The sequence below is a fragment of the Rana temporaria genome, chromosome 8, assembly GCF_905171775.1.
Source record: "Rana temporaria chromosome 8, aRanTem1.1, whole genome shotgun sequence".
Classification (NCBI taxonomy): Eukaryota; Metazoa; Chordata; class Amphibia; order Anura; family Ranidae; genus Rana; species Rana temporaria.
The window spans coordinates 69,250,605-69,267,186 of NC_053496.1; the positions used below are offsets into that span (position 1 = coordinate 69,250,605).

The 16,582-nt window shown below is 41.9% G+C and overlaps 1 protein-coding gene across 2 annotated transcripts in view; it reads right to left on the minus strand.

Moving 5' to 3' along the window:
• Positions 1 to 11,291: 11,291 nt before the first annotated feature.
• REEP3 (receptor accessory protein 3) overlaps positions 11,292 to 16,582 on the minus strand; it is a 173,451-nt gene continuing 168,160 nt past the window's right edge. For both annotated transcript variants that reach the window (XM_040361983.1, XM_040361982.1), the window contains exon 8: positions 11,292 to 11,826. In XM_040361983.1, coding sequence (XP_040217917.1) covers positions 11,770 to 11,826 — 57 coding nt within the window. In that variant the 3' untranslated portion in view covers positions 11,292 to 11,769. The remainder of the gene's footprint in view (positions 11,827 to 16,582) is intronic.

Here is a 16,582-nt window from a genome sequence, read left to right on the forward strand (position 1 = left end):
AGCCAGGGTACTCGGGGTAATCCTTGACTCTGACTTGCCATTTCAGTTGTCAAAAGTTTGTAGAATTCACCTTCGTAACATCTCTAAAATTCGCCCCTTTCTAACAAATGAAACAACCAAACTTCTTATTCACTCCCTTGTTATCTCTCGCCTTGACTACTGCAACTCCCTTCTTATTGGCCTGCCTCTCTATAGGCTATCCCCTCTTCAGTCTATTATGAATGCTGCTGCCAGACTTATCCACCTTACCAACCGCTCAGTATCTGCCAAACCTCTCCTCCAATCCCTACACTGGCTTCCTATCACCCAGCAAATTAAATTCAAAATACTAACCACAACCTACAAGGCCATCCACAACTCTGCCCCAAGCTACATCACCAATCTTGTCCCTAAACATATCCCAAACCGCCCTCTCCGCTCTTCTCAAGACCTCCTACTGTCAAGCTCTCTTGTCTCTTCCTCCCATGCTCGTCTCCAGAGCCTCTCCCATCCTCTGGAACTCACTACCTCAACCTGTCCGGCTATCCCTTACTCTTGCTACCTTCAGGCGATCCCTGAAAACTCACCTCTTTAGGGATGCCTATTGCGTCTCCAACTAATCCTTTACCACTTCCATCAGCTCATTCCCCACAGTTGCTACCTTTTGTACCACCTGCCCCACCCTATTAGATTGTAAGCTCTTCTGAGCAGGGCCCTCTTAATCCTCTTGTATTTTATTGTATTGTAACTGTATTGTCTCCCTTTTATATTGTAAAGTGCTGCGTAAACTGTTGGCGCTATATAAATCCTGTATAATAATAATAATAATAATGTACCAGGACAACCTCCCTCATCTTTCTTATCTCACAGCAGTTGAATACCATCAACTAAAAAGTCATCCTTGTCAATAGCATATTTTCATGGAGATGCCTAGTGTGCAGCGGTATCGGGTATACTCAAAAACATTGTTTCCTGAATCTACAGTTACAGATGTCATCCCTTTACGGAAAGAAAAACATGGTTTCCAGAAGGTGTTTCAAATTATGTTTTAAAACTCCCAACTCCTGTCCTCAAGCTGTTTCAGATTATTCCAGAAAATGCTGTTCACTGCATGAGAAACCATCTAACCAACCTATTCCATGCGCCAGATTTATATCCTCTTTTTTTTTTTACTTTTATGTAGAGCACACATGCACAGCAAGCCTACACAATTCCAAACGTGTCTTTTATTCATGCAAGAAAAAGGGACATATAAGCGTAAAGGCACAGAGACAGTGAAAACTAACATGTAAGTCTTAAAATGGAAACACTTACTACCAGCACTGGTCTTCGTTTTTTTGTTCGAGGATTGCTATAGAATACTATTCTACTACAATCACTTGTTGGGAAATTGGTTATACAGGAACCCACTTTTCTTACCTGTTTGCAGAGAGATATTCCCACACACACCTACTTTAAACTGAGCTTTCTCTCACACACAAAAAGTTAGATATGTCGAATTGTATATGGCTCAAAGTCTACACTTAGATTAGAACCAGCCTTGGAAGTCTAAATTTAAAGCGCATTTCCACCCACAAGTGGGATCTTCATTCTAAGCAAAAGAATCGTGATTCTCATTTTTCCCAGAATCGTGCAGCTCTACCCAGGAGGCACAAGTGTGGCATCTAGCCCCGCATCCTTTCAAAGTTTATGGCAGGCTAACATAAGCTGCAACTGCACAGGGCTGAAAGCTGTACCATGCGGTACTCAGGTTTAGAGACCTATGTGTTTAGGGAAGTGTTTGTCCAGAACAAAGACTATCTGCATTCCAGGAATACGTCCCTGAACCCAAATGGTACCACTCGGTACAGCATCCAGCTCCATCCAGTGGCAGGGTATTTCAGCCTGCCATTGACTTTGACAGGCTGCAGGCAGTTGGGCTGTACACTGCATCTGTGCCTCCCAAGTGCTCTAAAATGCTGGGATTGTATGCACATGGGCCAAACAACTAATGTGCAAGGGAACTAAGCAGTCCAATGATCTGTTTTGCATATTTCCCAGAATAGCTCTCATTAAAAAGTAAACAAAACAAAAAATACAGAAAAACACACACACACAAACTCAATAAAGAAATACCATATTTTTTTTAAAAGCTTTATTCGGCTCAACTGCAAAAAGTTCCAGCATTTTTGCATGATGTTAGAATTCATTACAAAATTCAAGCATTTTCAAAAATGTAGCGCAGAGAATGAAACTAATTTGTAAGTGCTTCATACCTTTTATTAGCATGCAAAAACAACACTCCTCAGATCAGACAGAAAAGGCAGCATGACAGAAGAGATGGGAGGTTATTAAAAACTGAAATCAGTAGTGTTTTTGACAGTGTATGTTGTCCATTAGTGCAAGATCTAAGTACATATAAAGGCTTTGATATCAGATGAAGACTTTACACAGGGATGGAACACTACGGTAATTTAAAATATCCTTTCAGTATACACTAATGCCTAGAAATTGTGTATTCATACAGTAAAGAAATGCAAAGAGCGAAAAAAGTTAGTGCACAGTGCAGTAACTGCCAACAAAAAATGTCTGCATGCTATAGTCAGATCAGTTAAAATGATTGTGATTTTTTTTTTAATAATAAACAGGTCCTACTCGCCTGCTCTGCAATCATTTTGCACATAGTGGCCCTGATCCTCCTCTCCTGGCACTCATGTGGTCTCAATCCCCAGTCGTCCCCAGCCCAGTTGCCCCGGCAGTCTATCGACACACACAGTGCAGCATGGCCGCACCCCCCCCCCTTCCTCCTCATTGGATTTAATTAACAACAGCAGGTGCACTGGCTCGAGATCAGACTCAGGTAAGTATTTAGGAGGGCTGGCGGGCTGATCACAGAAGTTTTTTTTTATCTTAATGCAGAGAATTGTTTTAAGGTTAAAAAAAAGATTTTCAGCTCTTGGCTCTGCTTTACCGAAAAAGCCTGATATGGCCTTATTTATCATCATGTTTTAAGAACTGTTTGTACTGCCTCAGGGACAACAGAAAAGCCGCAGAATGCAAAAGATAGTCAGACATGATGGGTGATCCAACCATTCTCAGGCATTTTTGAAGGCCAGTGTATTCCTACACATGATTATCATCACCCAACTACAAAACACACTGCATATTATTCAATTGCAGTCAACTGATTTTAAAAGACTGCATGCAGGGAGCTCTTTATTGTATTAGAGATATGCTATGTCTCTTCTGAAATAACATACACTTACCTGACTGCTCATAGTTTTCAATTGAATGCACATTGAGCTGTGCATTGGCAGCTCAGCATGCATTCCTGTCACGATCTGGCTATACCTCAATGACTGAATCCTATTTGCATGCGCAGGTTGAGGTCACCCCCTTTCACCCATGCCAGTCAATCAAGAGGCCGAAAACCCAGCCCCTGAAAGAAGATGACACCCGCTGATGAGGAATGTAATCGTTGAATCCCTGGAAGGTGGAGGCAAGTATTTATGGGGGTTTAGTTTCAATTTAAGTGCATGGGAACGATGCTAGTCATTTCTACTACTTGTTTAAAAGTTGTCACCAATTGTGCAGCACAATATAATACATACTAACTAAATAGATTTCCCCCTTTTTTACTTGTATTCCTGAAAGTAGGGTGCTTGACTATTCTGTATATGGTTTTCCCTGTTATAATAAGACTAAGCCGTTTATTGCAGCAGAACAACAGATACACATTTTTTAATTTATAAGATAAATTCTCCAATAGTAAAAAAGAATATAAATCCACTTTGTGTGCACCAGAGGCCTTTACAAACCTAGTTATCACCTTGTAAAGTAGCAGGGACATCATCACAGTACATAGCCTGTGCAGAGAGCAGAGCTGTGGGAGGAGCCCAGCAGGTCCACCTAGTACAGGTTGCCTTCAAAAGGGGGCAGAGATAAGACCAGTCACCCTGCACAAGGAAAGAGAGTAAGGCCCCGTACACACGACCAGTTTCCTCGGCAGAATTCAGCTTCCGACCGAGTTTCTGGCTGAATTCTGCCGAGGAAACTGGTCGTGTGTACACTTTCGGCCGAGGAAGCCGACGAGGAGCTCGGCGAGGAAATAGAGAACATGTTCTCTATTTCCTCGTTGTTCTATGGGAGCTCTCTCCCCGCCGAGCTCCTCGGCGGCTTCAGTGCTGAACTGGCCGAGGAACTCGATGTGTTTGGCACGTCGAGTTCCTCGGCCGTGTGTACGAGGCTTAACAGTGACCAGTCTTTATCACAAGGAAGCTCATGAAGCACAGAAGCAATGTTTTATACTAGATTACTGAATGGATATAAAATACACAAAAGATACCAACGTTCAAGTAAGGATACACATGCCTCTAGTATTCAATGTTACTTGGAACTTGAAAACCTGTGTATTTGTGTATCTCAGAGTTCAGCTTTAGGCCCCTTTCACACGGTCGGACCGTTCAGGTCCGCCTGTCAGTTTTGACGGCGGACCTGAATGGCCGCTCCATACATCTCTATGGAGCATCGGATGTCAGCGATGACATGTCTGCTGACATCCGATCCGCTAAAATCAGACGGATGGCGATACGTCGCCATCAGTCCATGGCAGATCGGATCGGGTGAGATCTGATGAAAACTGACATGCTGTCCATTTTTGTCCGATCTCTCCATAGGAAACAACGGCGCTGGACCAGCCCCTCCCCGCTCAGTGAGCAGAGAGGGACCTGTCATCCACCAGCTCAGAGGAGATCAACAGGGAGATCTCCCGCTGAGCTGGCGGACCGCTGAAAGCGGATCCGTCCCCGTGTGGAAGGGGCCTTAAAGTAATCAAAATTTGTGAATACATGACAAATAAATGATACCATGAACCAAACATGAGGAAGAACTGTAAAACTGCAACAAATAATGTATATTTATCACACCATGTGTTTTTGTTTTAATGATCCTACTATAGGAAGAGTAAAGATAATTATTATATACCCATTAACTGCCCTGTTTGAGTGGGATAGTCACAAATAGTGGATAACCAAAGAGGGCTATTTTTACTGGGTTTGGAGTGGTACTCCAGCCAAAACCTTAAATTTGGATTGAGAGGATAGAGTTTAAAACTTCTGTAGTTACATTTCTCCTTACTTACTGTATCGAAGACCACCTGTCACCAGGAAAAGAAGTGAAGGTAGAATTCCCAACAGAGAAACAGAAATAAAAACCTGACAGAGGCTCTAACCCATCACCACTCTACTACTAAAGTGTTTTTGTTTTTTTCTGTATCTTTATTGGGAAGACTTCCTCTGGCTTCTTGTCTCAATAACCACCTGTCGCCAGGAAAATAAATGAGAGGTTATATCCCAAAAGGAGACAGCAAAAAAAATATCTAAGAAGTTCTAACACATCCCACACTCTACACCAAATTTTGGCTGGAGTTTTTTACTAGCGTGTTCATATGTAAATGGCGCTATACTATTTCGTGGTTGCAAGTATTATATATAAAAATCTGGAGACTTTTAGTATCCATAGCCAAGCTGGACCTCCGATCTCTCCTACCAGGTAGATTTTTAGAATACAGTAGACACACTGATAATTCCAGTACTACTTTGAGAATAAAAATATTTTACTTTGAGCACTGCACTGTCTGATCACATAAATATTACATATTTGCCATGAGCATTTTTTTTTACCACAATGGATAAAATATAAAAAAACACATGTATTTTTTATGCACATTTCTATAAAATGAACATTATAAGAGATTGTGCCACAACAGAAAGTTTCAATCTTCCTATATAGCCAACAGGCACTTTGGTTTATTTACGTGGTGAGAGATGGAAGTGAAAATCTACACAACATAAGAAAACGTAACCTGGAATACACAATGGGCCAGATTCAGAGAGAACTTACGCCGACGTATCTGTTGATACGTCGCGTAAGTTCTAGGATGCGCCGTCGTATCTATGCGCCGTATTCAGCATCTAAGATACGCCTGCATTTTGTCTGGATACGACCAACGTAAGTCTCCTACGCCGTCGTATCTTGGGTGCATATTTACACTGGCCGCTAGGGGCGCTTCCGCTGATTTACGCGTTGAATATGTAAATGACCTAGATACGCCGATTCACAAACGTACTTGCGCCCGTCGCAGTAAGCTACGCCGTTTACGTAAGGTGTACATCCGGCGTAAGTTTACCCCTCATAAAGCAGGGGTAAGTTATGTTAAGGTATGGGCGCGGGAACAGCGTCGTTTACGTAAGTCGTACGTGAATGGGGCTGGGCGTAGGTTACGTTCACGTCGTACGCATTGAGCCGTCGTTTCTTAGGGAGTATATGCGATGTGATTCTGAGCATGCGCGCGCATGCGCCGTTCGATCGGCCATTCATTTACATGGGGTCACGGTTGATTTTAATACAACACGCCCACTACCTTACTAATTTGAATTAGGCGGACTTACGCCGGCCCTTTTACGTTACGTCGGCGCAAATATGGGAGCGAGTGCATTGTGAATACTCAGCTTGCCTCTCAATGTTACGTCGGCATAGCGCATATGAGATGCGCTTCGCCGGCACAAAGATGTGTGGATGTACCTGAATCTGACCCATTGTATGTATCATATACAGACAGTTAAGGCAACAATTCCATAGTTTGAAGTAAGGTTCATGAATAATTGGTTTAACATTAAAATCATACCTTTATGATAACTTAATAAGAAATGCAAAGAAATGAATTTTCACCCTGTAAACAGGCCACAGGTACACTTTAAAAATGTCACATCTATTTCAAGGAAATAAGGAAGAGGCATTTTATTCACAGTTAAAATAATTTTTACAAACTAGTTATTATTCTTTAGCTATATGTGTCATAGATGTTCTTCTGAGAAATTAGGTTAAAGGGAAACTAAAGTGTGTTTATTACTTTAGACCTGCATGTGAAAGTGGCCATCTATACATATTATAGTTTGCCATTTAATATGCACACAAGTCAGCAGTATTTGCATATTGAATGTTCAAGCTTTTCTTTGTTATGCCACACGGTGGTTGTACCCTAAAATTCCCAAAACATTAGATGACTGCCTCGTGATCCAACCAGATAGGTGACGATCCAGCAGAGGCTTCTTAGTTATTTTTGCTAGGTAAGGTTTTGGCAGAGGTGTCTGCAGCATGCTACCTCTCCCCGACCAATCATGTATAGCAGGGGTGCCCAACCAGTGGCCCGGGGGCCACATGTGGCCCACGGAGCCCTCTGATATGGCCCGTGGAGTCCTCTGATGTGGTCCGCGGAGCCCTCTGATGTGGTCCGCGGAGCCCTCTGATGTGGCCAGCTGAACCCTCTGATGTTTCCTTCGACCTCCTGCTCTGAGATGGAATAGAATACTGTTATTAAAGGTCAGTTTATTACTAAAATCACAGTGTATATATGGGCATATCTGTTCTGCAGTAGTTACTGGGCTGCTTTCAAACTGATCCGCAGGTGCAGAGAAGTTTACCTGCGGGTTACCTGCACTGGGCCATAGACTTCTGTTATTACCTGCGAGTTTGGTGATCTTTCTGAAAGTGCACCAATCCTGCAGAATATAATAAAAGTCTATTGCAAAGTGCAGGAAAGCCAAAGTGACACTGTGTTTCAAACCGCAGCACATTAGTGTGAAAGCGACCTTGGCCCCCTTTCACACGGTCAGTCTGACAAATTGAACCCTCCATTCACCTCTAAGTAGTGGAAGACATAAACCGACTTGTGTCCTGCCTCCGATCCGATCCGCTAAAAAAATAGAGTTTAGCAGAGCAGACACAGACATGCCATCCACCTGCTCCGCTCATTGTGGCCCACGACCGGTTACCAAAGTCGATTAAGTGGCCCTCGCGCTTCAAAAGGTTGGGCACCCCTGATGTATGGGATCACCATGATAAAGTGGCAGTGGTGTTTCTGCCCATGTAAATATTCTTTAGTGTGTAGGGCAGTTTTAAAAAGCAGAACTGTTAGGTAGAGTTACTAAAGGCAAATAGGCTATGCACTTTGCAAAGTACAGTTGCTCAAGAGCTTGGTAAATGAGCAGAAGCTCTGCTGACTTTCATCATCCAATCATGTGCAAGCAAAACATTTTTTTTCCCCCTTGCACACGATTGGGTATTCTTTGCAAAGTAAAGGTTTACCTCATTTACTAAGCTCTGGAGCAACTGCACTTGCACCTTTATTAAATCAACCCCTTGATCTCAGTTGTTGATCAGAGAGAATGAAAGGGTGCACTAAAATTTAGGCTTCAATGAGAAAGAGAATTCTCAAATCTGTATATGTAATACAATAACAGAAATGGGTAATAAAAAGTACGGTAATGTGAAACGGTGAATGTAAAATATGTGGTTAAGTGATCATACACTATAAATTCCTACAAAATAAACTCTCACATGGTAACTAATGGCATGAATACTTGAGTTTAGCAACATATAGTTCTATCCTGTAAATCATGAAACATATATTTCTAAAATTGCATGATAAGAAATCCAATTATGCCTATCCCTCTCCCAAGAAAAAAATACATAAAAAAAACATACGGTACATGAAAACAGTAAATGCCACTGCAATATATGCAGTAGTTGTGAAATGATGCGTCATTGAAAATCTTAAGCAGGTTCTCCAGCTGAAAAAAATGAATTAGGTAAGGCAAGCATACACAGTCCAAAAAGGCAGGAGCATAATGAACTGGCTGGTTTATAAAAAGAAAGAGAAGAACCCTAAAGCTGCCCATAGGCGGATATTTTTTTTCCATTCAGCTAGCAGGCGGGAAAAAAAAAGACTCCTCCATCCACAAAAAAACAGGTTAATGGAGGAATCCCTCCCTCTGTGACATTTTATTCTGATAGGGCTCCTGCTCTTTCTGCTAGGTTTTGGCTGTAGCCAATGATCAACAATACGGTAGTTTTCCAACATTCTCCTTTGACAGAAGTCGTTTAAACAATCGACTTCTGTTGAGCAAGGATGGCCACATGCTGATCGAAATTTGGCTGGTCCCTGCTGAACCGGACAAATTTTGATCTGCCTATGGCCAGCTTTAGCAAGCAGGGCCTTTGTGTCACCTTGGCTCCTGGCTTTCCCCCTGAGTCTAAGTAATAAGCCATAATGCAGGTGCAAAAGCAGCACTTATGAGTTAGTTGGGGCTTTCCATTCAGCGGGTGGCATGAGATGGAATACCCTTAACAATATCAGCACACCTTCTTGCCAGATACAACACTGCACAATGTGGTTTATTGCCCAACTCCGAGGACTTTGAAAACCCCAGGGTCTGTTCGGAAAAAAAAATGTCATCCTCCTCCTTTAAATTTTCTTTACTGCAGAGTTAAAAGTAAATTTGACTCCACTAACCATTAGAAAATGAAAAGATATTTCCAAAAACAAAACAATGTTAACAAAATTCTACTAGTGTATGGCCAGCCAAAGACTACTGGCCATTACCACAACTCTTGCCTGTTCTTAAATAGTAGTTCTACCCTGAGGTCCCTCATGTAAGCCTAGCTTTGCTGATATATTTACCTAATATGGGGGTCACAAAAGCAAGTGCTATTTACACAATCCGCTCAGTTTAACCCTGCTCAGAAGAGTTACTATTTAACTGGAGAATCCATTTAATTTTGACAACCATAGAAATAATGCTGCATAATTTTATAAAACACATTAAAAATGTGCCCACTACAGAAGAGGTAAATTAACGAAGATATTAAAGACAGATTAAGCTGCATAAGCACACCACAAGCCACGCTCATATTAAACAGCATCAAAAAAGCAAACTGTCACTTTCAACAGATAAGGAGAATTTAGAAAAGTCTAGGTTTTAGTAAATCTGCCAAGCTTTCCACCCCGCGGCACACTCCACCGCCAGCAGTGGCTCAATAAGCATCAAAAGACAAATATTCCATTTGAAAGTAAGCTTAAAGGTTGAATAGGTACAGTAAAAAGTAAAGTTCAAAACACACATTTTGACACTAAAAAAGGAAATCAAAATAAAAATAATAAATGGAGACAGACTTATTATAAAAACCGCTATGCTTTCAAAACCCAAGAAAAAGAAAACACATACACAGCTGGAGGGTTCATTAGTAAACAGAATACATTGTGCAAGTTTCTGCAAGTGTAAAAATAGACTTTTTCTCCAACTATTGTATTACTTTGGTGCTGTGTACTTAAGACAAAAATAATATACTCTCAAGTCTACGAACTTGAATTTATTTTTTTGGTCAAGGTTTATTGCTTTAATTTTGATAGAAGCAACCACTGAGTTTTTCTACGTACTTTAAAGCAGGGATATGCAATTATAGGACCTCCAGCTGTTGCAATATGGCTCTGCCTCTGGGTGTCATGCTTGTGGCTGTCAGAGTATTGCTTTGCCTCATGGGACTTGTAGTTCTGCAACAGCTGAAGGTCCGCTAATTGCATATCCCTGCTTTAAAGGGTACATCTACCTGCAAAAAAAAATCTTTACATGTGAATACTGTGCTTTACCAAAAGTATAGAATGCCTTCTTAAAAGACAGCCAATGATTTACAGAAAAGGTTCTTGGGCTCCTTTTGGCCTATCTCACCATAGGCTGAATAGCCATCCTAGTTGGGTTACTATTTACCAAAAATTTTGAAACAAGATTTAAATTTGTATTTTTTTTTCCTTGTATCCTATCCATGTCAGGCCTTGTACACACAACCGAGTTTCTCGGCAAAAACCAGCAAGAAACTTGCTGGGATTTTTTTTTTGCCGAGGAAACCGGTCGTGTGTACATTTTTCGACCAGGAAACTGTCGAGGATCCCGTTGAGCCAAAAAGAGAGCATGTCTTCTTTTTCCTCGACGGGAATGGAGAAACTTGCCTTGTCGAGTTCCTCGACAGCCTAACAAGGAACTCGACGAGGAAAACGATGTGTTTCGCCCGTCGAGTTCCTCGGTCGTGTGTACGAGGCTTCAAGTGAAAGTTGTATAAAGACTCTCTCAATTGCCATTAATTTATGCTTTTTTTACCTTGATCTCAGACAATTCTAGTTTGCTGAACATTCTATATACTGTCTGAAAACCAAAATAAGCAACCTTGCAGTAAAATAAATTATCTATGTTGTCCCTGTATATTTGCACACAATTGAAGTAACCATATTAGCCAATAAAATATTCTATGTTTGGGGAAATTATAACAACTCTCTTCTTTGTTTTTCTTGCACTATCAATTCTAAAAGAAACTTTGACGTAGGAAGAGCAAGCCGAGAGCATCTTATAAGACTGTATGATGAATAAACAAGGTGGGACCAAAACAGTCCAACTAAATGTGGGGGCGAAGGTGCCCCCATCATCCTTGACCCAAATCTAAAATGCTTTAAAATGCCTTGTTTATTCTTTTTTATAATACTTGGAAGACAAATATGTAAAGAGCTCATTTAAAAATTGATTGAATAACACTGTATAGAAATTCAGTGGCAGCTTCAAGACACCACTGTTAGTGTGGAACAAACACTTTATGTAAGAGAAATGCTTTTGCATAAAACTATTAAAAGCCCAGATGAGGTGGTCCAGTTTTTCCTACCTTCCATGGTGTAATACAGCCATTTTTAGATATTAGATATTAAGAGGTAAATAACCACCTACACCAACATGTGTCGTGTATTTGAGAAGATAGCTACTCCCAGTAGTTGGGTAGATGAAGCTACAAAACGTTCCTCAGAACATAAACAATATACTTATGACAATATATCCATTCACTAGAACCTTAATGAAGGTTCTAAAATGTACAGTATGTCACATAAAGAACTCTTATTGCAGAAGGTCAATTCAGGAGATTCCATATGACCGATCAAAAATAAACTTGTGGCCTCTTCTTGACTTTATGCTTCAGTGATCCATATCGCACCTGGAAAACAATGAAACATCTTGGTATGAAATCTATCCAGGATCTCAGAAAGCTAAAATTTATTTCAACTGCATTAATAACATAGATGAAAAATATAACAAGAGAAATTTAAAACATACATGTACGTCGCCACCAGGATGCTTGACTTAATAAATGAGACTTAAAGCATACAAGAGTCTTCCTGTGTCCATGTAGACCTATATTCATGGAAATCTATCCAACTAAAGCAAATTTAAAACATTAAAAGAAAAGGTCACCCAAAAAAGAGGTAGATGAAGCCTTTTTAATCTAGGTAACGTTATAGATCCTAGATCCCAATACTAAATAACATCCAGCATGAAGTGAAATGCAAGTCACTGCAGAAAAAAAAAAACACTGTACACACTATAATCATTGAAAAGTACCGTATATACTCGAGTATAAGGCCCCATACACACGATAGAATCCATCCGCAGATAAATCCCAGCAAATGGGTTTCTGCGGATAGATTCTATGGTGTGTACACGCCAGCGGATCTCTTTCCGCGGAGAAATCTCCTCTGGAATGGATTCCAGCAGATCGAATATTTGTTGTGCTGCACAACGAATCCATCTGCTGGAATCCATTCCAACGGATGGATCCGCTCGTCTGTACAGACTTACCGGATCCATCCGTCCAAAGGGATTCCCCGCACGCGTCGTAATGATTTGACGCATGCGTGGAATTCCTTATATGACAGCGTCGCGCCCGTCGCCGCGTCATAATCGCGGCGACGGCGCGACACGTCATCGCCAGAGGATTTCCGCGCGGATTTCAATGGGATGGTGTGTACACTCCATCCCATCGAAATCAGCGGATATCTTTGAGAGGATTTATCCGTGGAAACGGTCCGCTGGACCGTATTCGCGGATAAATTCTCCCGTGTGTATGGGGCCTAAGCGGACCCAAGGTCGAGGTACCTAATTTTACCCCAAAAAAACTTGGAAAACGTATTGACTCGAGTATAAGCCTAGGGTGAGAATGCAGCAGCTACTGTAATGCCGCGTACACACGATCGGTCTGATGGACCGGTTTGATCAGACCAAACCGATCGTGTGTGGGCCCCATCGGTTATTTATCCATCGGTTAAAAAAATGGAACTTGCTTTAAAAATATCTGATGGATACCTAACCGATAGATAAAAACCGATCGTCTGTAGGCACGTCCATCGGTTAAAAATCCACGCATGCTCAGAATCAAGTCGACGCATGCTTGCAAGTATTGAACTTCATTTTTTCAGCACGTCGTTGTGTTTTACGTCACCGCGTTCTGACACGATCCTTTTTTAAAACGATGGTGTGTAGGCACGACTGACCATCAGTCAGCTTCATCGGACAACTGATGGAAAAATCCATTATACTGTTTTCATCGGATTGACCGATCGAGTGTACAGGCCATTAGCAGAATTTACCTGAAACTCTTGACAGGCTGCGGGCGTCCATTCATTGTTTAAAAGTCACGGTCTCCTCCTGGTCCCGTTCCGTGATTGCCGTTTCCCAGCAGCCTATCACGGATGTCTTCTCATCCTCGGACTCAGTTTCCCAGCAGACACTGTGTTCAGTGTTCCGCCAATCACTGACATCTTTTCAACCTCGGACAAGAGAACGTCCATCATAGGCGGAACACTGAACACAGTGTCTGCTGGAAAACGCCTATCACGGAAGAGACCAGGGGGAAGCCGCGACTTTTAAACAATGGATGCTCGGCAGCCCTTCAGGTACACTGACTCGAGTATAAGCCGAGGGGTGTATTTTCAGCCCAAAAAAAGGGCTAAAAAGCTCAGGTTATACTCGAGTATACACGGTAAGCTAACAATATATCTTTCTTAAACTGGGATTAGATATACTTTAAATACAGATTTCACCTTCAAAGCCAAAAGGTATAAACAAATCTGGTGCTTTAAAGCTAAAACCATTACTAGTTTTGGATTAGAAGCCTTGCAAGGTTTTTTTTAGGATAATTCACCCTCTTCTCTCTATTTGTCATGGTGACCAATGCCATTAAAACAAAATTTGAGGTGAAATACAAATTAATATGACTGTAATCAGAACAAGAAGATGACACATCCCTAATGGTGGAACTGCCAAAAGTGAGATTTCTTCTTTTTGGGTAACATTTACACTCCCTTCCTGTCATGTCTTTAGCACAGAAAATGGAGGGAAATTTCTCTTAGGAGGATATAGACAGCACTATAATCTGATGTTATAACGCTTCAACCACTGTAGCCAAAAAGTCTTGTCCAGATTTCTACATTAACTCTTCACTATCTATCTAAAACTAAAATACCAGTTTTCGGTTGGATGGACCAATTAGTAAAAATAATTTTTTCCACATTGACCCCTCTATATTCTTTACAAGAAGCATGCACCTTGCTAACTAACACCACCAACCAGCATAACATATAGCTGTGGCAGATGCTGCTCAGGCTATACCCACTGGCCCAGATTCAAGTAGAATCGCGCAATATTTGCGTGGGCAAAGAGCAAATTTTTTTCTCTGCGCCCACGCAAATATTGCGCTTTGCCCGCGATTCACGGAGCAGTTGCTCCATAAATTGCGCGGGCAATATGCTAAGCAGCCGGGCGCAAGGCTGCCTAATGTAAATTATCCCGCCGGGGGCGGGAATCATTTAAATTAGGCGCGCTCCCGCGCCGAGCGAACAGCGCATGCTCCGTCGGGAAACTTTCCCGACGTGCATTGCGGCAAATGACGTCGCAAGGACGTCATTTGCTTGTAAGTGAACGTGAATGGCGTCCAGCGCCATTCACGGTTCACTTACGTAAACGACGTGAAATTTGAACTTCGCGAGCGGGAGGCGCAGCTATACTTTAGCATTGGCTGCGCCTGCTATTAGCAGGAGCAACCTTATGCTAAAGGCGCCGTACGGAAACTCCGTACCTTGCGTACGCAGGGCCCGCGCAACTTTTGTGAATCGGTGGTAGTATGCAATTTGCATACTACACGCCGATCACAAAGGCCGCGCCCCCTAGCGGCCAACGCAAGAATGCAGCCTGGGATGTGAAGGCATAAGGAGGCTTATGTTTGTCACATCCTAGGCTGCATTCGGTGTAACGAGGTTCCTGAATCAGGAGCACTCGTTACACCGGAGCAAGTAAGCACTTGCGTCGCGCAACTATGGTTGCGCGGGCGCAAGTGCTTCTTGAATCTGGGCCAATGACTGTAAGAAAGTCAAGGTACACCGACTTGCAGCCCTAGACAAAGAAATGTATTAAACCCTAAAATGCACTCTGGAAAATATACAGTGATATACGCAAAACCGGAAAAAAATCTACAAACAAATGCTTATACACTCACGGGCCACTTTATTAGGTACACCTGTTCAATTGCCTGGTAACACAAATTACTAATCAGCCAATCACATGGCAGCAACTTGACACATTTAGGCATCTAGGCATAGTGAAAAGGACTTGCTAAATTTCAAACCAAACATCAGAATGGGAAAGAAAGGGAATTTAAATGGCTTTGAACGTGGCATGCTTGTTGGTGCCAGACAGGCTGATCTGGCTATTTCAAAAACTGCTGATCTACTGGGATTTTCATGCACAACCATATCTAGGGTTTACAGAAAATGGTTTGAAAAAAAGAAAACATCCAGTGAGCGACAGTGGTTTGAAGATTGGAAAAACGTTGACTGGTCTGATGAGTCTCGATTTCAGCTGCGACATTCAGATGGTAGGGTATGAATTTGGCATAATAAACATGAAAGCATCATGTCTTGTATGAACAGTTCAGGCTGGTGGTGGTGGTGTAATGGTGTGGGGGATATTTTCTTGGCACACGTTGGGACCCTTAGTACCAGTTTAGCATCGTTTAAATGCCATGGCCTATCTGAGTATTGTTACAGAACATCTCCATTCCTTTATGACTACAGTGTACCCATCTTCTGATGGCTACTTCCAGCAGGGTAATGCACCATGTCACAAAGATCAAATCATCTCACCACTGGTGTCTTGAACATTACAATGAGGTCACTGTACTCCAATGGCCTCCACAGTCACCAGATCTCTATCCCATAGAGCACTTTTGGGATGTGGTGGAACAGGAAATTCGCATCATGGATGTGCAGCCAATAAATCTGCAGCAACTGCATGATGATGTGATGATATCATGTCACTACGGACTGAAATCTCAGAGGAATGTTTCCAACACCTTTTTGAATCTGTTGAATTTGTATGCCACAAATTAAGGCAAATTAAGGCAGTTCTGAAGGCAAAAGGGGGTCCAACCTGGTACTAGCAAGGTGTACCTAATGAGGTGGCCGGTGAGTGTATATTCTACCTAAAATTGCTAAAAGGCTATTATAGTATTTTTTCCTGCAAAACATTTGATGCATCAGGCATCTTATTAGGTACTGTAATTGCATTTCTTTTTGTTCTCTCTACAGTGCCAAAAACTGAACCCCCACCGTCGATATATTCGGCCTAATACTAAAAAGCAAAGCATAATTAGTGCTGATGGCTCGTGTATATCTGAAAACTAGCTTGGCAGTTGTGGAGTACAGAGCCTTGTGAAAAAAAAAGATGGAGCTAAGGGTCAAAAACAAATATAATGATGCTTGTTCTATTTCCTCCTGACAACGGCTTGCTAGAAGCCTTCCTAGAAAAGGCAATATAATTGTGATAGCCTGCGATTGGCTGTAGTTTATCTTCAATATATTACTGTGAATAATCTGTGCCTCTGCTTTCTGGCAGGGAACACTTTCTTCTATGAACATATG